The sequence below is a fragment of the Phaseolus vulgaris genome, chromosome 4, assembly GCF_000499845.2.
Source record: "Phaseolus vulgaris cultivar G19833 chromosome 4, P. vulgaris v2.0, whole genome shotgun sequence".
NCBI lineage: Eukaryota > Viridiplantae > Streptophyta > Magnoliopsida > Fabales > Fabaceae > Phaseolus > Phaseolus vulgaris.
In genome coordinates, this window is record NC_023756.2 from 42996021 (window position 1) to 43018688 (window position 22668).

The following is a 22668-nucleotide window of genomic DNA, read 5'->3' on the forward strand; positions in this document are numbered from 1 at the left end:
AGTAATAATATTTTCAATCTGCACATCAGTCTAAACTCCACATAATCACCAATCAAAGATTGTAAGAATATATTCTCACGTCTAGCCATTCTATCAATAAAGATAGAAAAAAAATCTTGAAAGCATGGTCCAATAACGTCAATCACCATGATGCTAGTGGGCTGTAAAGAGGAAGACATGTTAAAATAAGAAGTACCTTCACTTAAAAAAAAAAACTATAACTAAAAATACTAAATTATCACATAAGATATGAGATGCACAAGTGACACAATCACGCCGGATGTTATGAGGAATTTGAGCCGACAATAATTATAAAGATCAATAATATTTCTTTCTCTCTGTTCATTGTGGGAGTAGAATCATATTTGATTTTGTAAGATGATTATTTATTTTGTACAGTTCAATTTTTTTTATTCAATTTATATTCAGTTTTTTTTTATAATTATTGAATTTTATTATTAAATATTTTAGTAGCAATGTAGAAAGTAGGAAATATTTTGATTGAATTCTTTTTATATTCAATTTTTCAGTAGCAAACTTTGTTATTGCAATTATTAAAAAAAATTGTACGCAGGCAAGCAAACCTTTGTGCGAGGCGAGACTAAGAAATCAATCCGCGTTCATTATCCAGATGGGCTAGCCGAAATTGCCATCCCTATAAAATTTTTGGCCTCGATAATCTTATTACTTGTCATCTCTGTATCTTCATTTCATTATGAAATATAAAACAATAGGTAAAACAAGATTTCATGTACGAAGATAAGCGAGCATAAGAGATGATAAAAGATTTCATGCATTTGGTATATCTATATATTAGCAGTGGATATTTGATCTCATATCTCAATATCATCTATTGAGTATAAGTATCAACGACAATCTTTATGGCAAGTGAGAGACAAAAAATGTTCTTTACAATTTTTTCTTTCAAGATCAAATATGTATTTAGAGGTGGATGCGTACCTATCGAATAATAAGTAACTATCTTTAAACTACAGGTATGAGATATGTTGGGTTAAGGAGGCATGAACAGTTGATGCAACACTTCAATAACATGACGTCACTATTAGTCTACTCCTACAATCCCACACATAAGGGAATTTGAAGGATATCCCGAGCGAGGAACTTATTGTTCCATACATCATCTAATACAATGAGGAATCTTCTATCATGTAGTATCACCTTTAATTTGTTTCGAAGCAGATTCAAAATTGTTATATCACAATGATTGACAGTCACACATTCATAAATTTTCTGTGATCTCCAATACATCTTGTCCATGAGATGTAAAGATCTTACATCGAAATAATCCTTACCTCGCACATCATTGAACAAAATTCGAGCAAGGGTGCTTTTTCCAATTTCCAACACACCAACAATGGCAATTATAGGAATTACTTTTTCCTTGATTAGATGGTCTTGTAATAAGAATTCTTCTAAAATTTTTTCTTTGTCAAACTTTCTCCTATATACTTCAGATTCATTAACCAAAGAACTTGTGGTACAGACAAGGTAGGCAACTCATGTATAATATTGACAAGATAAAACAAATATTTTTGTTGGACTAGCTGTTCAAGCTGATCTACCATTTCGAGAATTCTTGAGGGTATCCCATTTGTGTTTAAAGAAGAGAACATGTTGCTGAACCAATTAGACTCAAATTCCATCTCACCTAATATTTGGTTTCCATCATACATTATATGTTTTAGATATTTAGCCAAGAACTCACAAATGCATCAATCAATCCTTTTTTTCGGCGTCATTTACAACTCCTTTCAAGCTTAGTAATAACATTTTCAATTTGCACATCAGTCTAAACTCCACATAATCACCAATTAGGGATTGTAGGAATATATTCTCACGTCTAGCCATTCTATCAATAAAGACAAAAAAAAAATCTTGAAAGCAGGGGTCCAACAAAGTCAATCACCATGATGCAATATATTCTCACGTCTAGTCATTCTATAAATAAAGATAGAAAAAAATCTTGAAAGGAGGAGTCCAACAATCACCATGATGCTAGCGGTCTATAAGGAGGAAGACTGATTAAGATAAGAAATACCTTCACTTAAAAAAAACTAACTAAAAACACGAAAAACATTATAACATAAGATATGAGAGTGCACAACTCACACAATCACACCAGAAGTTGTGAGAGTTTGAGCCAACAATAATTATGAAAGCCAATAATATTTCTTCAAATTGAACTTAACTAGTTGAACTATCATTTTTTTCTCTTTCTTATTGTGGGACTAAGATTTATATAAAATTTCCAATACATCTTCCCATAATAAAGTTTAGACATTATGAATATTAATACCATTCTAAAATATAATTTTTAAATTTAACCCAATTTAAAAAAAAACAAATTCTTAAGACGAAGTTTACATTCATTCCTATACTATAATTTAAATCTTATACTATAATTTAAATAGTATGAGATTTTTAATGTTTTGAGAAAAAAATCAATCTTACAAAGTAGCACTTTATTTTATTTTTATTTTTCTTTAAAATATATAGATTAAAGAAAGAAGTATATATATATATATATATATATATATATATATTTCGGTATGTCCAATATTGTTTCACATAGTTCAGAGTCAAAGTGAATGACAGTTTATATATTTCTTCCTCTCCAACCCACCAAAACGTCATTTAAGAACAAAACCGTGACACTCAACTTTATTTCAAATACAAACAATATATATAATATGTAATAGCTACAGTATTATTTGAAAAATATGTCCCCACCTTGATGCATAGTTTAGCATTCTACTCTTAGAGCAAGTTGACATGCAACTAGAAATGGAGATGAATGAAGAGACCATCACCCACATATGTAACTTAGACGCGTTGAAAGCACTAAGAAGAACATTATCAATGTTGAAATTTGATGCTTTTTCCATGCACTCCTGCCACTTTTTTTTGCACTATTAAGCTTCCCCCCACTTCACATGAAGAGATAACAACACTTCCATTTTTTGTAATATTTTCCTTTCTAACATAAATGGCAGCCAGCTAGCACCACAACACAACACAACCATGAACAAACCCACTTTGCTTCCTTTTCACCTTATTTCACCCAAATCCAGCAAGTGTCATGGAGTCATGATTAGTTCACAATACATGCATGGAACCTTTACTTATAAGCTTAATTAACATTTTCATTTCAATTATTATTCTTCCATGTTAAAGACCTGGGAAATTATAATACACAACTAAAATAAATGCATTGTGCTTTTATGTGTTCATCTAGCTAATTGTTTATTTTTTAAAAAGTTTTTTGTTTATTTTGATAAGAAAAATTATATCTACTTCTTAAATAAGTAAGTGTTTTAAAATGTATTTATTTAGAAACACTTATTTTAAGTTTAAATAAAGTAGTTCAACTAATCTAATAATCTTCACAATTAGTTAAGTTTATTCATTTTTTTTATATAAACAAAATAAAAATTAATTATTGTTAATTATATTTTTCATTCATATACTATAACATGAAATTGATTTCCATTTTTAGTTCAAATTTAAAATCATTTAATTACTTGTAGTATGAATATATATATTAAAATAAGTCATTTTAAGAATGAAATGATTGTTAATTTTTTTCAAAAGAGTGTTAGTTATAGGAACACAAAATATATTTAACCATACAAAACCATATTTAACCCTTATTAAAATGAGGCTTAGATTTGGACATATATGTGCTTACATTTAAATTTAGTATTTTTTTTTCTTTTTTGAGTTTAAAAAGAGTATTTAATATTTATCAAAAATTATCAAAAGCTTATATCTTTTTATTACTTTTCCATTATTAAATTAAAAAGGAGTTTTAAGCTAGTTTTCTTCTTACATGAACAATCTTGAGTTAAACCTTTGAAAGCTTATGCAGTCTTAGGAGTTTCAGTCAACAAAAAATTACTTGTCATGTTTATAGTAAAACATAGAGTAAATTTCGTTGGTAACTTCCATTTTAAAACGAAACTTATTTAGCTATTTTAAAATATTAATATTCAGCTTAGGTAATTAAATAATATCTCTATATTAAACTGAATGAGTAATTTTGCATTACTTTTGACCAAAACTTTAATGCACAATGATAATTTAAAGATAAATTTAATAATTATCTAATTGTTGTCACTTTAATTCTCTAGCTTTTTCTTATTGTACTTTATTCTTTTTTTAATCTTTATAAAGCTATAATTGATTTTTGTGGCGTTGAGAAAATCCACAATTGCAATAATTGAAATAAAAAAAAAAACTATCAGAATTAATTGTTGACAATCACTACAATAAAAGAAGTCAAATTAAAACAAAAGAAGAGATAAAAGACCAAAATAAAATAAGAAAAGATTGAAAAATAAATCAAAAGAAAGTCATAAAGTTCTCATGTTTTAAGAAGTCATCTAGAGAAATTAAAATAATATGTATTCATTTTGTCTCTCATTCTCAATTTCTCTATTATTTTTTTTCAGGTCACTTAATATAATATATAAATATTAAATAGAATTAACAAATATTAATGAAAAAAAAAGATACAAATCTTTTTAATCTAACCTAAATAAGATATATATGTATTGATCTAAATATATCTTCATAGTTGTGAGTTTCAAAATGTTTCAAAGATTTTCACTCTCTTGCAGAGTTCTAGGTTATAGACTTGTAAGATTCCACTCACCAAAGTTGAAATTTCTTAAACAAAGGATCAAAATGCATCAAATATAATTTATTTATTTTGCATTATTTTATAGTTTTTTAAAAATAATATCAATTATTTTATTTCATACTTCTTTCCTATCTCTAACTGTCTCTTTTTATTTTACAAATTCTCATGAAAAAAATTGTATAAATAATTTTTTTCAGATAAAAAAACATAGTTCAAAAGTATAAGATAAATCACTACACATATACTCTTTTCCCTTTTCAATTTGCTTTTATATCTACTCATTTTCAATCATTTGCATCTGCATGCCCTGATATAATTATATTAATCATGTTGAATATTTGTGTGAGAGCATTTGAATATTTTAAGAATACAAATAATTACATTCTCCCTAAAAACACATTTATTAAAAATATCTTAAAAAATATTAAGCCTATGCGTGCACGTCAAGCATATAATTATCTCTTTCTACTATTTTTCATAATTTAAAACTTAATAAAATGAAATAATTTAATAAATTCTTCAAAACAAATGACATGTTTAAAAATAAAATAAAAAATTATTATAAAAATCATTAAATAAAAATTAATTTTAGAAGCTAAAATAATTATTCACTATATTATTAAAATTAGAGACAATTTTATAAACTAAAAAAATTATTGATATCTAAAATAATTTTTATTATCAATAAAAAAATTATAAAATAGTTTCTAAATTGATATCTAATGAATAGTTACAAAATTTTAACTCCTAACTACCAATTTAGAAATAATTTTATAATTTTTTATTTACAATATAAATTATTTTAAATATAAAAAAAAAATCTAAAATTTTATCTAATTTAAAAAATATAGTGATTAATTATTTTTTATTTCTAAATTTGATTTTTATTTAATAATTTTGTTTTAGTTAATAGAATATTCTTACAGTATTAATAGTTTCACTCTTGTCAAATCTTGAGTGTTTTTTGCCTTCAAAATTTCGAATCTTAATTTATTTACTCTTATAATTTTATTTGTGAACACTGATTACCAATACTTAGTGGTAACATGTATAGAATTCCAAAAAACCCATACTGCAAAAATGAAAGGATGTTATTATTTTAATACAATTACATTACAATTTTCAATATTATTATTTTAATATTTTTTATATTATTTAATTACAAATTTACTTTATTTATATATATTTATATCTAAATCAATCACCTGAATAAAGTTATATCAAACTATCATTTCTCTTCTTTTATTTTGTAAGAGATTAGGCCATGAACAGAAACTTAAATATGTGTGGAATAGTAAGGAGGGTGCCAGCTTTTCCCAACTATACAAAGCTTCATTTTCTTTTTCTCTCCTTGCTGGTCCACATTACAACTAAGTTCAATCCTCTCACCAAGTATTGTGTGTGTATATATACCTTGTTGTTTCATCAAGATTCTGAACAAACCCCTTTTGAATTCTTTGAAGACTGTGATCATGGCTAATTTTCTGACACTGCTTTTTGCTGTGGAAATGATAGTGGTGAGTGGTTTCAGTTTGGGAGCAAGTGGCTTGAACATGAACTACTACTTGTTCAGTTGCCCTTTGGCTGAACTTATTGTTAAGAGCACACTCAACAGAGCTCTGCAAGATGATCCCACCCTAGCAGCAGGGCTTGTTAGAATGCACTTCCATGACTGTTTCATAGAGGTTCATTTTCATTTCTCTTTCTCTTGTATACAAAAATCACTCCCTCACTCACCAGAAATTATAGTATAGTCTCAAACTATACATTAGTCTTAAATAATCTTCATGTGATAATACCTAGATTTTATTAACTCTTTCTTACAAACTGATAATTCAGTTATGTGTTGTTACATGAAGATTAACTAGATGCAACAAAGTGGTCAAAGAGATGGTCAGAGATGAAATATAAGAATTGACATTTGGTTCTTCACTTAGCAGTTTAAACTTCTGAAATGTTGATTCATGACACAATATTAGAGTCTGTGAGATGGTGATGTCTACCATTCTTCTAATGAAAGAAAAATGTTTCTCATTATAGAATAGAGCAGTTGAAGGGCTACTTCAAGTCCAAGGCTCTTCTGTGGGAGCTTATGTTAAAGATGCAATTTTTAAATTCATTCATGTGTTTTTGGACAGGGTTTTGATCAATGATTGTTGCTTCATCCCAAAGAAAGAGGAGTGGAGAGAAGTAGTAATACAAAAAGCTAAGATACTTATGAAAACACATGTACATTAAAACGAACTTTTGTTTGTATTCCTAAGTTCAAGATGTATGTCTGTCTTTCAAAGACAAACTCATTTAGTTGCATCCATTTTTCTAAATTAAAAACCATTAACTTACCTTATAACAATTATTCATGAATATGGTTATACCTCAAAAGGGTTTGTTTTTGTCTACTAGGGATGTGATGGCTCAGTTCTGATCGACTCCACTAAGGACAACACAGCAGAAAAAGATTCACCAGCAAATTTGAGCTTGAGGGGCTATGAAGTAATAGATGATATCAAGGAAGAGCTTGAAAAACAATGCCCAGGAGTGGTTTCATGTGCTGACATTCTTGCTATGGCTGCTAGAGATGCAGTTTTCTTCGTAAGATGAAACTACCACACATTTCATTGTGTCCCTGATCTTCCATTTTCTTTCTGGGTCCAATTTAATTTTGATACATTGTGGTACAGATAAAACATGTTTTGTTGTGTGTTAAACAAGTTATTGTGAAAAAAGCACAAAAAAATCAGAAGTAGAAAACTGCTTATTTATTACTGCTAAAGTTAGTACTTTTTTTTTTTTTCATTTAACAATTCATAATAAGATAAAACATTTTAGAGCATATATTGTAACAAAATTCTTAATTGTGCAGGCAGGGGGTCCTGTGTATGACATACCAAAAGGTAGGAAGGATGGAACAAGGTCCAAAATTGAGGATACTTTCAATCTTCCTGCACCCATTTTCAATGCTTCTCAGCTCATTAAGATGTTTGGGCAACGTGGGTTTTCTGCAAAAGACATGGTGGCTCTCTCAGGTAATATAATATGAAAAATGTTGTAAAAAAATATCAGTTTATAACTGTGATGTGGAACAATAAAATTTTAAATTCATGTTACTTTAACAATGCACACTAAAAAACACTAGTTTACTTGTGGTCTATTCTCTTTCTAGTTGTAATCTGGTGCAATGTGAACGTATTAGAAGTCTATGATTGCTAATGTCTATTGTATGCATGTGTTCTCTTTGATACTTTTACTGTGTGTTCAATAATTTGAAGAGAATATGGACCTAACCCTACATGCCATGTGTTAAATACAAGATTCTGACTCATTTTCCTTTTCCAAATTAGTAAGCACTAATTAAAGTTTGAGAACATGGTTAATGGTCTGTTAAGTGTCAATCAAAATGGTTTTTGATTGTGCAGGAGCTCACACATTAGGAGTGGCAAGGTGTTCTTCATTCAAGCAGAGACTTACCCCATTGGATCCATCTTTGGACTCACAGTTTGCAAAGACACTCTCCAAGACATGCAGTGGTGGTGACACTGCAGAGCAGCCCTTTGACTCCACCAGGAACGATTTCGACAACCTATACTTCAACGCTCTGGTCTCAAACAACGGTGTTCTCACATCAGACCAAACGTTGTACACCACCCCACAAACCAGAAACCTTGTAAACTCTTATGCAATGAACCAAGCCTTGTTCTTCTTGGATTTTCTACAGGCAATGGTGAAGATGAGCACGCTCGATGTGAAAGAAGGGTCCAGAGGGGAAGTACGAAGAAATTGCCATAAAATAAACTGAACTGGGGAAAGGGTGTGATGTTCAATTGATTTGGGAAACTCTACAGAGTTGTCATTCATTGGTGAAACCACATGCTTTGTCTGTCTTAATCATAAATAACATGTTTGGTTTGCTCTTTATGATTGTTTCCATTAAGAAGATCATTTATTTGTATTACTATTATTATTATTGTGTAATATTCAAAGGAAAAGTAGGTTATAAATAATTGAAGTGAAAATTTATTAGTATTATCCCATTCATACTTCTCTATTCGTTTTCGCATTGAAATAAAAGAAAATAACTCAATTTAAATACTTAAAGATAGTGAAACAAAAAATTCTGATTTTGTAAGAGACAAAAATTATAATTATTTGTTTCTTAAAGAGTTCATTTACTTTGGATATCAGAAACATAAAAGAAAGTTACATATAAAATGAAGTTTAAAATAAATCTAATATTATCTCATCTTATCTTACTCTTTTTCCTTTCATTATTATATTTCTCTTTTTTAGTTTTATATTAGTAATAAATAAAAACGGCATTCCTATATAAAGGAGAAAAAAAAATTAAAAAAAATTATTTTTTTAAGATTTGTTATTGGAGTTTCTCATCTTATTCTTACTCTTTTTCTTTTTATTATTACATTTTATTTTTCAGTTTTATATTAGTAATAAATAAAAACAGCATTCTTATATAGAGGAGAAAAAAAATAAAAATAAAAATAAAAATAATTTTTTAAGATTTGTTATTGGAGTTTCTCATCTTATTCTTCTCTTCTTTTTTCTTTTCATTATTATGTTCATCTATTTTAGTTTTATATTAATAACAAATAAAAATTAGTAATTTATAAGTATTGAGAATGAAATAAATAACATAATTACTTTAATATAATTATGTTCATTGTGTTGAGTTATAAATTTAAATTTATTTAATATATTTTTGTATAATAATAATAATATATACATAATAATAATAAAATAGAAAATACGGATATAAATAGAAAATGCAGATATAAAGGCGCGTGTTTGTGTTTCGACTTGTTATAAGTAATAAGTAATGTGTTAAAAAGGAGAGATATACATTTTACATATGCTTGTCATTTCTTTAGAAAAATATATTTTTTTAAATTTAATAAATTGAAATATATTTTTTATTTGGAACACAAATTCACGTCAAATTTTAGAAACTTAAAATATAATAAAAAATATTATTTTATATAAACTATAAGTTATTTTTTATTTTATTAAAATTATAATGTTTTTCTTCTAGTTTTCTGGAAACTACTCAAAATAGTTTTCAAATGATTTTGCAAACGTATTTTTTTACAAAAATAAAATATATTTGATGAAAAAAAATTAAACAATGGAAAATTAGGAGGTGTTTCTTCTTGGATCCTTACATTTTTTTCCTGCACCCTTCAAAAATGTGAGTTGGCAAAATTAATCCTGAGAGATTTCAGGAACCTCGGCACATCGTCTCCTTCGTCTCTATCATTGTCGTTGTTCATAGCAAGTGGCGGTGAGTATTCTGGGCGATTTTTGTGATTTTAGTGCGCTCTTAGTGGACGTAGACAAACATGTGTGCTTTCCAACAACATTCCAATGGTTAGTGAGTGATTTTGGAAATGTTGTTCCTTAGAGAAAAAAGGTAAGGTTTGTTTTTTTTTTCTTCTAGAATTGGTATTTCCTAATATTTGTAAAAAATGGCAAATCCGAAATAAAACGAGTGAATGCATGTATGTTACATTATGGAAATGCAGTCCATAACCATTTCAAAATATCATTTTCGAAACATATTTTATGATTTCCAAATTTATCACTTTGGAAGTCAACAAATGTGTTTTGAAAAGGATATCAAGCATCTTATTATACTTTAACATAACAAAATCAAAACATAATTTCAAATGAGTCTACATGTGATAGGACACACATTCAATGTGCAATTGTATAAAATGCTGGTTGGCTTTGTATCTAAACATGTTTTGATTCTCATTATTGAAGAGTTTGAACGGGTCAATGATGTGAGGTTTGACAATGAACGTTGTGGATGTACTTAGGGACTCACGAATTACCATGTGTTTGTCAGTTAGCCAGATATGTTATGAGTGTCATTCCACTTAATGAAGTTCATGTTATGTGGACAAGACTCAATTTTTCAGATTTATCTGAATGTGATTCATCATCCGAGTTGTAAATTCAACCAGAATGGGATGTCATTCTATCCCGGTTCAAATAGGTTGATATTTGTGACAAAGGAACAATTAAAAACAAGTTGCGTGAAATTGCCTACCCAGACATGACAACATTATGTGCATCACTTAATGCAGTTAAGACAAAAAAAGGATCCCAAAAGAGTAAAACAAACAAATTTTAGAGGTCTACAAAACACATCCCTTCATACTTTGAGCATGTAGATCATATCCATTTTGTAAACGATTACGTAATCTATAACCTAATTGGAGAAACCTACCGGATTACGTAATCCAAAACCCTAACTAAACAACTGTCCATACCGAATTATATAATTCAGGACTTATTACAACCCTAAACCCTACTAGATCACGTAATTCAGAACTTCTAGAAACCCTACTAGATTAGGTAATCTAGAACCTAATTAAAAACCCACTAGATTACGTAATTTGGTACCTATTTGTGCGAAGAAACTACCGAATTATATTATATCTTTTCAAATACTTTCGTCAAATTATACTTAAAGATGAAAACAGTGAAATTACTAAGTTGTAAATGAAGAGGACAATAGTGAATGATGGATAAGGAGAGATTTAGAAGGGAAGGAGAAAGTAGAAATATGTTAAAACAGGTTAAAGTAGATTAAAGTTATATTTTAATTTTTTAAAATTTTTAATTTTTTTTTTTACTGAAAGGTATAATAGTAAATGCGATTTTATAATGAGGGTGGTTGAAGAAGTCATGGAGGTGCAAGAAGAAGCTGTCTCAACTAAAAAACAAAATAGAGAGAAAGCTCTTTCAAGAGCTGGGTTTCGGTGAAGTGGAGTCGTTGTTGTGATATCTCCATCGAAATTCCACTCACAATTTCTGAAAATCGAAGCAACTCACTACGTAGTTACCTTTCGTTCCATAACCACAGATCCACCGTTTTATTTTTTCATTCTTTTTTTCCATTTTCCCGAGAAAGTGTGGGAAAACAATGGAAAAAATGAACAGAGCCTTCGAGAAAGTGAAGACAATGGTGGGAATGGACGTCGAAGACGAAGAGCAGCAGGCCGCGGCATTGGAAAACAGCAACTCCTTCGCCTTTATGGACGATTTCAACCGCAACTGCACCTTGTCCACCACACAGGTCTTCTACTTCGCTCCATTTCTGCTCCAATTGGAAAATTCAATTGTTGTTAATCGTTTCATTTCAGAGAAAATAGAATAATACTTAGCGATGAGATAGAAAGGAAGTGAAATTTGAGTGTGTGATTGATTCGGTACGGAAATGGATGTTCTAGGTTTTAGACGTGGATCTGTCCTTAATTGTGGTTTTTACATTGCTATAGTTTAGAATTTGATTTTCCTTTATTACCATTCTCGAAGGTCAGGTGTTTTGGTGTTTTAATTCGATTTGCTGTTGTTATATCAGAAACTGTAGTTAGTGTTAGGCTGGAAGATAGGTTGGTGAGAAGTTTTTTTTAATTCAGTGTTAGATGAGGAAAGCTACTCCATAGTTACATAATTCTCACAATAACCATGCATGCATATCACACCCAAATTTACTGTTTCTGTGATCTGGATTCCTTTTAATGGAGATCTTATAATAATAATGTGAAAAGTGATAAGTCGTGTACCTTAGCGAATCATGAATGCATACTTGTGCTGCATTCCTGATAACTACGACCTACCATAAGTGAGAACAAGTCAAGTGACCTCGAGATTTATTTGACCCCCTGTCAATTTACAATGTTTTTAAGGAAAATTAGCAAAATATTGCCGCGTAGGAATATTTTTAATTTTTAACCTTGAATTGGCAAGGTGCACAGTAGGAATGAAGGTAGAGAGTTGCATGGGCATGGTCATCACTTTTTTACCTTTTTGGATACTGGAAGCTATCAGTGTTATCATTAGCGGATTGTGGGAAATGGCAGAAAGCCAGTCCAGGCTTTCAATAGCATCCATATTTGCCCTTTCTCTACAGGGGCTGCCATCGTAGAGCGGTTTGGTCTAGAAGACATAGCAGACTGAAGAGCGTTGATAGTGACTGTATATATACTCTAAAATAGCTCTCTGAGCAGAGACCTCAGGGCCTATCTAGGGGATCATTTTTTTGGATTTCAGTTTCCAAAAATATAATCTATAATCCACTATATCATATAGTAGATAGTGTTGCAGACAAATTGTGGAAGTCACATAGGTGTTGTATATCGATGTGTTATATGTATAAAAATTAAGTTGTATGCAAAAAAAAAAGCGTCAAAATTGGCTTAATATTAAGTTGTTAACTCAAAAGTTCAGTTGGCTGGAGACTTGCTGGAATTTACTAGAGGATATAGGATACTTGTTGCACCTATGGTGCCATAGCAATTATAATAGTGGGTGGAGTTGCAATTCCAGATCCGAGGACTTCTGAATGCTTTAGCTCTAGCGGATATTTAACAACACTGGAAGTTTTACAATGTTCAATCCACAGATGATATGAGATTGAGAAATAAAAACAATAAAAAATATGGAGATAATATTTTCTAATAGAAATTATGCTTGTAGATTTTTTTGTATTGTTGGAAATAACTTATACTGGCTCTTAGGTGTAACTAAGAGTTGAGAATGATTCACTGATGGACTGCAAGAAATAACTGAATATCTTCACAAAATCATTCATAAAGGGTGAAGTAAAATAAATATTTGTTGGAAGATGACTGGATGCCTGAAATACATTTTATTTGGATCAGAATTTTTGTGGATTTCTTATTGAACTGAATTATAGTGATATTGCATAACTTTTAAGTTCATTCGTGTTTGTAAGATGTGCCTTGGTTAATGAATTAAGATATGTAGTCTATAGAGGTACCATGTTTTGAGGTTCTGTAGTTTAAATTCTCAATACAATAACTGTGCAATTCCAATTAAATAAGGATGCCTTCTGTTTCAAACTACATAATGGAGTTAGCTTGGCTTTGGTAATTTACAAACTCAAATCAAGCATTGGACTTTGAGGAGCATAATGATATTGTTTCTCTCTCTCTCTCTCTCTCTCTATATATATATATATATATATATACATATATATGTATATATATATATATTTATTTTTTATTTATTTTTATATTTTTTATATATTTTTTTTTTGTAATTGTTCCATTCATGTTACCTGTTATTGTTGGGGGTTGGCTGGTTAGGTATTGGGGAATATCGAAAAGGTCAGAAGTATCAGTTTTACTTCATATTTTTGTGAGGCCTGATTAAATCTCTCTCTTTTCTCCTATATACTGGATTCTTTTACCAACTGTTTGCATCAATCACCTCATGTCTTCTTATTTACCCAAACTTCTATCATATTGAAAAATGTTAATTTGATTCATCTAACATGTTTCTATTTGTAAATTGTCTTTCACAGTTTAACTAATAAGCTCTCTGTCTGTGACCAGAGACTATATGGTTTTGCCATTTGCTTTTCTGCTGGATTAACTTGTACACTATTGGTAAGTTTGACATTATGATTTTTCTTGTTAAATAAGTGAAGCATATATGCTAGTGCTTCAGTTCAATGTGGAAATATTAATCTTAAGCTTTAATCGGTCTTAGAATATGGCCACACCCAATGCTGAAACAAGGCGTGCACACTACCAGTGTGGGCTCATTTATGCACCTTATATCCCTGTGAATGTTGAGAATGTTTCTATGGCCAGTATAACTGTAACCTATGACCAATATAGTCAAAACACAAGGCAGCAACCATGGCATTTAGATGTGTTCACCATTAGATTGTATTACTCTTATAGTTATAGAGCATAAACAAGAAACTCCTATACTTTCGGCTTCTTTTACTTAAATCAGCTACTGGAATAGAATAGATGTATAAATTTATATATTTAAATATGAGGGTAATGAATAAATCTCGTAATGGTTTCTCTTTCCTTTTGTATGAAAAATTGATGGGAATATAGTTCTTTTCACTTCCTTTCTGAAAACTTTACTTACAACTGTTGCTCTTTCTACTTTAATGTATAATAATATTAGCCTTTTAACTCAATTTTTTTGGCAGACAAGAATAAGCACTAACAAATGGCATTTCCCTCTCCCATGTTACAGTCCATGCTTGTTTTTTTCAAGCCAATCAAGTTTGCAATAGCATTCACTCTTGGTAATTTGCTTTCACTTGGAAGGTATGTCCTGTTTTAGAGCTGTATAATTACATTATGATGCTGACTTCCTTATACTCTGCAATTTAATGTAATAGAAATGAGGATACATTCAAACATTTTCTAGTTCACTGAATTTCCATTCACAGGTTTCAAATATTATGCTATTATCAGTAATGGGTTTTTTTTTTCTTTCTTTCCTTCGGAAAAGGGGGTTGGGGGAGGGGGAAGGAGATGATAATGTTTCTTTACTCTTTATATCACTGTGCGCGGCACTAATCCTATGAACCTCAAATTAGTACTTTTGCCATAAGGCTCTCACACCTGATAGGCTATTTTGTTGATTGGGCTCTCTTCGTAGACTTGATTTCTAAAAATTAATCAGTTAAATCCATTAAGTAATGCAGGAAACTGGAACTCTACTCAACCATAGATCACAGAGTGAAATGAGAAATGGGGGCATTACAGTGACTAGGTCAGCTCTTCAAGGCTGCCTAGCTTCCTCCGAAGTCCTAGTGTTATTGCTGATCCTTTCTTGCCTTCCGTTCATTCCATGTCTTCTTTTAATAACCTTGGCAAACTTCCCACCTTCCATACTCTTCCTCTACCCTGCATCCCATCCACATGTCTAGTCTATTAAAAGAAATTCCCATGCATATTCTATTTTATCTCACCTCTGTTACTCATGTTTGTCCTTAATCACTACCTTTCCTTTCTCCTCACTTGGCTCTTGGTATAATTGGGTATCTATCACAGTGCTTAAAAGTGGGATTTCCATGGTTTAATTTCTGTTCTTATGAACGAAATCACCAAGTATAGGAAGTCATTCTAATAAAATAGGTGTTAGGTATTTTGAATTCTTACTTTGTAGTAAACAAATTTCAACAACCAGTATAGAACAACTTTCTTAAGGTTAGGATATCAAGATGAAAATAAGCAAAGACTAATTTGCATAATCTTATTCTGGACTTCAGTTTCCTTTTTCTTTCTTTTAGCTGGGTGATGTAACACTCAGTATTATGCGCATATGATGTCTTTCTTGTATATATAAAAGTTAAATTTGAACAATGATTTTTGCTGTAAGTATTAGATTGATCCGTGGTCCAGTTACTTGTATTAAAGTGATCATTTTTCCATAGATGCAATCATTGAGATTTAAATTTTATTTATCTCCATTGTCACAATATATCCCTCTTTTACGTCTTTTGCTTTAGAAATTGTTTTATAGTTACATTTTATTGTTTCATCTTACTCTTACTAGTTTAGTATTTTAAATTAAAACTGACTAAATAGTTTGAAGTTGAAAAATTATGAATAGTTCATGTTTATATATTGACTTTGAAACTCCTTTTCAATGCTGTTCTGTTTACTTTAAATGCTAAGTGGGAATCTTTTTTATGGCAGCACAGCATTCCTAATAGGTCCTAAGAGGCAAGTGACAATGATGCTTGATCCTGCTCGTATATATGCAACAGCCATATACATTGCAAGTATGATAGTCGCCTTGTTTTGTGCTCTTTATGTAAGTCAATGTAGTTGTCTTTTCTTCATTTTATTTAAGCACAAAAAGATCCCATCTTTTACTAGCTCATTATCTCATTATTTTGCATTAAACAGGTTCATAACAAGTTACTGACACTTCTTGCAATTATTTTGGAGTTTGGGGCACTTGTTTGGTATGTCACATATTTTCCAATTGTCTTCCATATAAATTTGTTCAATATAACCCGAAGTGTGCTGTATGCACACATTAAGTTACCATACCATAAATCTGATGTGGCACAAAAGAGTATGCCAAATGTATGGAAAATTCTAAAGATAAATTCAATTATATAATGTATATATGCTCCAAAGAGAAAGGCTATATGTCCACCAATAAGCCCCGAAAAAAGTTTGAATGGTTAGTTATAGAATTAGTCAGGGTAGCCATGAACTGATGATGAAAATTGAAAGACCTATTTAGTAAACGTGTATTTTTAGTTGAAATAGCTCGAGTGTCTTGTAACATAGGGGTAAAAAAAAAATGAAAGGGCAAACTCAGCCGCAGTGCCTTCCTAGATAAGGCAAAAGGGTGGGAATATGAAATGAGCTAAGCACAATTGGCATTCGAAACTTGAATTTGTGATTAACTCAGTGATGAAGTAGTTGAGGCAGACATTATGATGTGTGGATGGTGCAGCTCCGTTTTTGCGTTAGACTAACTGCTTCAAGCTGGGTCAACTGTGTGAATAGCAACAGTTTTCATGAATCAACTAGCCTTTAGTTGGCTGATGTGGCAATATCTGATGCGACTACATCTTTACTAGAGCTACACATATAAGGCTTGAAAAAAATTGAGAAACCTAGGAATGAAGCCAACACCCAATAATGCAAGGAGTGAGCTTCTACCACCACTACACCAATGTGCTTTATCATTTTATGTTTTGTATAAATTACCATATACTTGAGATTAATGTAAAAAATAAACGAAAATTAAGCAGTTAATTTTTATCTCTTATCAGTATTTATTGTCATCTAATAGTTTGGCTACTCAAATCTTGTTATTAATAAAAACTTATATAGCATTGTAAAACTAAAAGCACTTTATTTCATTTGAAGTATTAATGATATCTACGTTTCAATATTGTATAATCTAATATCTCTTCAAGAATGCAATAATATGATTTATCCTGTTGTGATTGACAGGTATCCACTCCTATATAATCTGACATATTTCTCTATCTTCTGGTATATTTATTGACAGGTATAGTTTGAGCTACATCCCTTTTGCGAGGTCCATGGTTTCAAAGATCATGGTTTCATGCTTTGACACAGAATTTTAGGTTATAAACTCAAAAAATGACTATGGCATTGTCTTTCACACCCTCAATATCCTAGAAGTCCTACAGAAAAAGGTTTTCTGACATTGAAATACACTTGTGGATTATGATTCTCTTTATTGTCTGCTCTTCCCTTTCGTGGACTCTTGTGTAGGTTCCACTAGATTGTTAGACGTAAAATCTTGTGCATTTGTATTTTGTTGTTTTTGGGCTAATGTAAAAATCTTCATTTCTCAGCTGTGTCCTTTCACTCTTCACTCGTTTCTCATTTCTTGTTTTCGTTGCTTCGTGCTGCTTTGGGGGATGGCTATGTCCCAAAGTCTGCAACCTTTAATTTCAAGAACAATTCTTGCCCAAAACGGTTGATTCATTTAATCAATTAAAAAACATCACATCTTAGAAAAAAAGAAGTGAGAGTCCATTCAGCAAGAAACTACAAAGCTGGAGATAAACACGTTTTCAAAGGATTTTTTTTTAAGTGTGATTTTTAATAAATGGCCAATTTAGCGTTGTCTTATTAGTTTTTGAAACCGAGTAAAATTTAAATGAATTTCTGAAATTTTGTTTAACTTCATAAAAAAAAAACTGAATTGGAATCAAGACAAAACATAATTAAAGACTTGAAAGAAATTCTAAATTTTTTAGAAACTTATTTGAGTTTTCTTTAGTTTCATATATTTAATATCTAGATATATTTTTATTAAACTATTCATTCATTCATGAATAAAACCTTATGGTAGCATCTTTATCTTATTCACCAAGAAAATTAACTAGCAATAAAGAGAATGACACATTGCACAACTTTCAAATGTTTTCTCATGCAAGAGAGAGAAAAAAGGTAAATAAGTAGGAAGAGGTGAAAGGAGATAGATTAATAAACGAACAACAAGTTCACATCATCACATGTCCTTATTGATCAAACAATGTATTTGTAATTTGAACAAACTGTAGCATATATATATGAAGACAAGAGTGAAGAATGTGGAGAAGAAATGAGTATGTGGTATTAAATGTCAGTAGCTGCAAAACTGAAAGAAGCATAAGAGATAGAACCAGCATCCCAACTATCATGAACAACTTTGGCCTTTGCATTTTCACCAGCAGCACCCATGGCCACATGCAATGGGAAGAAATGATCAGGCCAAGGATGAGCCATTTTTGCATATGGAGCCTTCTCTTCATATTCATTTACTTCCTCGTATCTGCATCAGTCATGGATTGAAGAAATACATAATTAAGAACCATGTTATTTCCCATTTTGCTACTAGCCAATGCATCAAGTGTAAACGTTTCCAGCACATCAAAATCACTGTATGTTCATAATGAGTAAAATTCATAACTCTAGTTGAAGAAGACTATGCCACTTTTACTTTTTTACCACTTGGTAACCTATTTCATAAGCTCAGATAAAGTTCTCAGTGAATCAAAAACATCCAAGAAAACTATACTGTTGTGTTATGTTCCAATAGACAGTTACCACTTTGAATGTAGAAGCTCACCAGAGTCAACCTAAAGTAGAAGCTCACCAGAGCCAACCTAAAGTAGAAGCTCACCAGATACAACAATAATGCATGTTGGTGAATGTAGGGAATCCTTTGATGCTACCTATGTATTTATCATTTGCAATTCTTTCCCAACTTAGAATTAAGATTTAGGACCATACAAAGAATGTTAGTATGAATGTGAATGTAGAAACCAAAGCAAGGAATCATGGCTCCTTCTTCCCGCACCTAGTCTAAATTGTCCATGTGCAATTTTTAGACATATAATATGAAACACATTTTTTAATTGTATAATATTTCCAGATATAAATGTATTTCAGATTATAAATTTTAAGATGTATTATAGATTGTAAAATCAAGATCGTGTAATTGGACATACATTTTTTTATTTTTAAATTGTGTAATGTAAAATATAGTTTTTAATTATGTATTTTAGAATACATTTCCAAATCTAAAAAAAATATTATGATAATCCGCTGAAATACATTTATGAATTTAAAAATATATTTTGATTTAAACAATTCGAAAATGCATTATAGATTTCACAATTGTAATTATCAATTGAACATTTTGGAAACAAGTTAAGAATTAATTCTAAAGTTAAAACTAAAATTGCATCATCTGCCAAAAAAAAGGTCCTACCGAGATTTGAACTCGGGTTACCGGATTCAGAGTCCAATGTCCTAACCACTAGACCATAGGACCTTATTCATTTAGACTTTATTTTACAATTCACAAATTAACTATTATAACTATAATTAGTTTTCAAATCTTATGATTTGTAACTTTACTAAATATTAAATTATTATTTCAAATTGTTAAATGCAAAAGACGTATAATTCGAAAATAACTTGAAAATGAATGTCACATCCAAAGTTGCTCAAGTCCTTTTAGAAAAAAAACCTAAAAACTTATGCCTAAAAAATATGTGATGTATTTAAATATAAACATATATAATAAAGATAAATTTATAATTAAATGATATAAAAAAAAATATTAAAATAACAATATTATGGATTTGTGATTGTATAAAAAATTATGGATTATTAATGTATCATTGAAAAAAATATGAACTAACTTGAAAACACCTATAGTAACCTCCACCTCCTCCAGCAATACTCAGTGAATTCAATGTCTAAAGCAAGAAGTCACAATAACAGCAATGGAGGTTGAATGAATAATAAAACAGGGTAAAAGCATTACCTTCCATGAAGAAGAGAGGTTTTCAGCCAGGAGATAAAAGCCTGAGCCCATGGAGCAGGTGGGCTATTACGAGGACCCATTGCTCTGAGGTTGTGGGTGGCACTCCCAGACCCAATGATCAGAACACCTTCATCTTTAAGAGGGGCCAAAGCCTTTCCCATGTTATAGTGGTAAGTACCTCCCTTGTTGGATGAAACTGAGAGTTGACACACAGGGATATCTGCCTCTGGGTACATCAACATCAGAGGCACCCATGCACCATGGTCAAGCCCACGTTTCGTGTCTTCATCCACATGGCTAAACCCTGATCCTAAGAGCACCTCCTTCACCCTCTTGGCCAAGTGTGGTGCCCCAGGTGCTGGATATTTCAACTACCAACAAAAGGGTACACAAGTTCAAGATAAAACCAGAGAAAAATAGTAAGAGATCATCAAAATGTGAGAAAAAATCAGTGTAGGTTTGATTTCTATTCTAAAAAGAAAAAGTTTAGATTTTGAAGAAATTCAAAATGGAATTTAAGTTTAACTCAATATCATAAAATCGGTTTATAAGTTTAGGTTTGCACCACTTATATACTATGAAATGTCCACTATGAGGCTCAGACACTCCTGTGTGTCCGTGTCGAATTCACGTTATCAGTAAAGCGTTCAATTCAAAAAATATTTATTGGATTTATGACAATTCTAATACAATTTTCACACAATTTAAAAAAAATATATTAATTTTCTAAAAATTCAAACTTATTATATAAATTTTAGTATAATTATAAAAATAAGGAACAAATCATTTTCATGGTAAGAGATGAAATTGTGTTAGAAAATAATTTTGAACGAAAAATATGAGAAGTAAATTAAACATACTCTTAATATTTGCAGTTATATTTGAACTATGCTCAAATCATGGTTGTTTTAAAAAAGCAAGGGATTGAAGTCAAAGATAATAAGATATAAAAATAATAATTAGAATGTAAGTTTAAAGAATATTAGGATGGTAATATTCACCAAAAATAAACTAATGGCAAAGAACCAGTCAAATTGGTTCTCACTTCAAACCATGAATAATCATGCTAATATAATTAACTTTAAAAAAAACATATAAAGTGGGTTTGACATTGACCAAGTTCTTCTTTTATATACATAATTTTTTTTTTTTATCTATTTTGCTCTTCCATTAATTTTAAATTTTATTCCCACAGTCACAGCAATTATTATCGAAAATAAGTATTTTTTTCCGAGTTAATCACAATTAAATTTAACTCTAAAATAGATAATAAGTCACAAAATACATTTTTTTCTTTAATTTATTTATAATCTATAACAATTTATAAAGGAGATTTTTTTTAAATTGATTTGTAAACTTTTGAATATTTTACTAATTTTACTCTTACCGATATAAATTATTTTAAATTTTATTTTTTATTAATTTATATTAGTAAATAAATATTTATCTTTTCATAACACAGTAGAAAATGTAAAACTGATTCGTGTTTTCAAACATCGTAAATGTCGAATAACTAAAAACAGAAATATTAATTTGATTTATAGAATCAAATAACTTACCAAATTTGTAATAATAAAGAGATGAAATTGAGAAAAAATTGTATAAGCAGAGAGATTAAGAAAGTAATTTAACCTAATAATAATAATAGTAAAAAATTATGCAAACAAACAAACCTTGTACATGGATTTGGGGAAGCCGTAGAAGTCGTAGACGGTGTCGTTTCGGTCAACGACGTTGACGGTGGGAAGATTGGTGTCCCAGTGGCCGGAGACAACGAGAATGGCGGAGGGTGGCGTCGGAAACTGCTCTTTCCATGAACTGAAGAACTTCCTCGCCGGAATCGAATCATCCACGGCGAGACTTGGTGATCCATGCGATACGAAGAACGTCTCCTTCAATTTCAACCCCATTTTCTCACTCTTCTTCTTCTCTTCAATCGAATCTTCAATCAAATCACCACTTTCTACTTTTTCTTCTCTCTTTGCCCAACTATTTGAACTGTAACAAAATCTTAAGATTTTGTTCATAGATAGTTGTAATCAATGAACGAACCATTCAGAGACAGATAAAGAAAGAAAAGTCTTTATATTATGTAAAATATTATTGTTACATACTATATACCAATTATTATAAATGTTTTGGTTATGTGTTCGTATTTAATAAAATTTTGATTTTTATATTATTTCTATTAAAAAGTCTAATTTTAAGAAATATAAAAATTAAATGATTAATTTTAAGTTCAGAGGTTATGTAGTTATTGTTAAGTAAAGATCGTATGATTGTGTATTACTACGTAAAAATATATTTCAATTTAATAAAAAATAAAATAATCTTACTACAATTAACATATATGAAACTGCTAAAACAAATTGTGTTCACGTAAAAGT

General features: G+C 30.2%; 3 protein-coding genes and 1 non-coding gene across 4 annotated transcripts; 2 read left to right on the forward strand and 2 right to left on the reverse strand.

Moving 5' to 3' along the window:
• The first annotated feature begins 5933 nt into the window (after positions 1–5933).
• Positions 5934–8578, forward strand: LOC137837771 (peroxidase 47-like). Its single transcript, XM_068646891.1, has 4 exons — positions 5934–6348; positions 7067–7255; positions 7527–7689; positions 8080–8578. The coding sequence occupies exons 1-4, from the start codon at positions 6136–6138 to the stop codon at positions 8457–8459; spliced, it is 945 nt and encodes a 314-aa protein (XP_068502992.1). The 5' UTR covers positions 5934–6135; the 3' UTR covers positions 8460–8578.
• Positions 8579–11351: 2773 nt separating this feature from the next.
• On the forward strand, positions 11352–17812 carry LOC137837778 (uncharacterized). The gene is made up of 6 exons (XM_068646900.1): positions 11352–11759; positions 14044–14097; positions 14708–14781; positions 16162–16279; positions 16375–16433; positions 17501–17812. The coding sequence occupies exons 1-6, from the start codon at positions 11607–11609 to the stop codon at positions 17577–17579; spliced, it is 537 nt and encodes a 178-aa protein (XP_068503001.1). The 5' UTR covers positions 11352–11606; the 3' UTR covers positions 17580–17812.
• Positions 17813–18419: 607 nt separating this feature from the next.
• LOC137837776 (4,5-DOPA dioxygenase extradiol-like) lies at positions 18420–22400 on the reverse strand. The gene is made up of 3 exons (XM_068646898.1): positions 21955–22400; positions 20282–20652; positions 18420–18778 (listed from the first exon to the last, which is right to left on the reverse strand). Exons 1-3 carry the CDS (start codon positions 22306–22308, stop codon positions 18583–18585), a joined length of 921 nt encoding a protein of 306 aa, XP_068502999.1. The 5' UTR covers positions 22309–22400; the 3' UTR covers positions 18420–18582.
• TRNAQ-CUG (transfer RNA glutamine (anticodon CUG)) lies at positions 19712–19783 on the reverse strand. Its single transcript has one exon. It is a non-coding gene; the product is annotated as a tRNA-Gln (tRNA).
• Positions 22401–22668: the final 268 nt, after the last annotated feature.

Bases quoted from the DNA above. Each gene is read 5' to 3' on its own strand.
- LOC137837771 (XM_068646891.1), top strand. From the start codon at position 6,136: ATGGCTAATTTTCTGACACTGCTTTTTGCTGTGGAAATGATAGTGGTG. The intron at 6,349-7,066 runs GTTCATTTTCAT...TTTGTCTACTAG, and splicing joins TCCATGACTGTTTCATAGAG to GGATGTGATGGCTCAGTTCT. The intron at 7,256-7,526 runs GTAAGATGAAAC...TTAATTGTGCAG, and splicing joins CTAGAGATGCAGTTTTCTTC to GCAGGGGGTCCTGTGTATGA.
- LOC137837778 (XM_068646900.1), top strand. From the start codon at position 11,607: ATGGAAAAAATGAACAGAGCCTTCGAGAAAGTGAAGACAATGGTGGGA. The intron at 14,782-16,161 runs GTATGTCCTGTT...TTTTTATGGCAG, and splicing joins AATTTGCTTTCACTTGGAAG to CACAGCATTCCTAATAGGTC. The intron at 16,280-16,374 runs GTAAGTCAATGT...TGCATTAAACAG, and splicing joins CCTTGTTTTGTGCTCTTTAT to GTTCATAACAAGTTACTGAC.
- LOC137837776 (XM_068646898.1), bottom strand. From the start codon at position 22,308: ATGAACAAAATCTTAAGATTTTGTTACAGTTCAAATAGTTGGGCAAAG. The intron at 20,653-21,954 runs GTTTGTTTGTTT...TTTTGTTGGTAG, and splicing joins TCCCCAAATCCATGTACAAG to TTGAAATATCCAGCACCTGG. The intron at 18,779-20,281 runs GTAATGCTTTTA...TGACTGATGCAG, and splicing joins ACCTCTCTTCTTCATGGAAG to ATACGAGGAAGTAAATGAAT.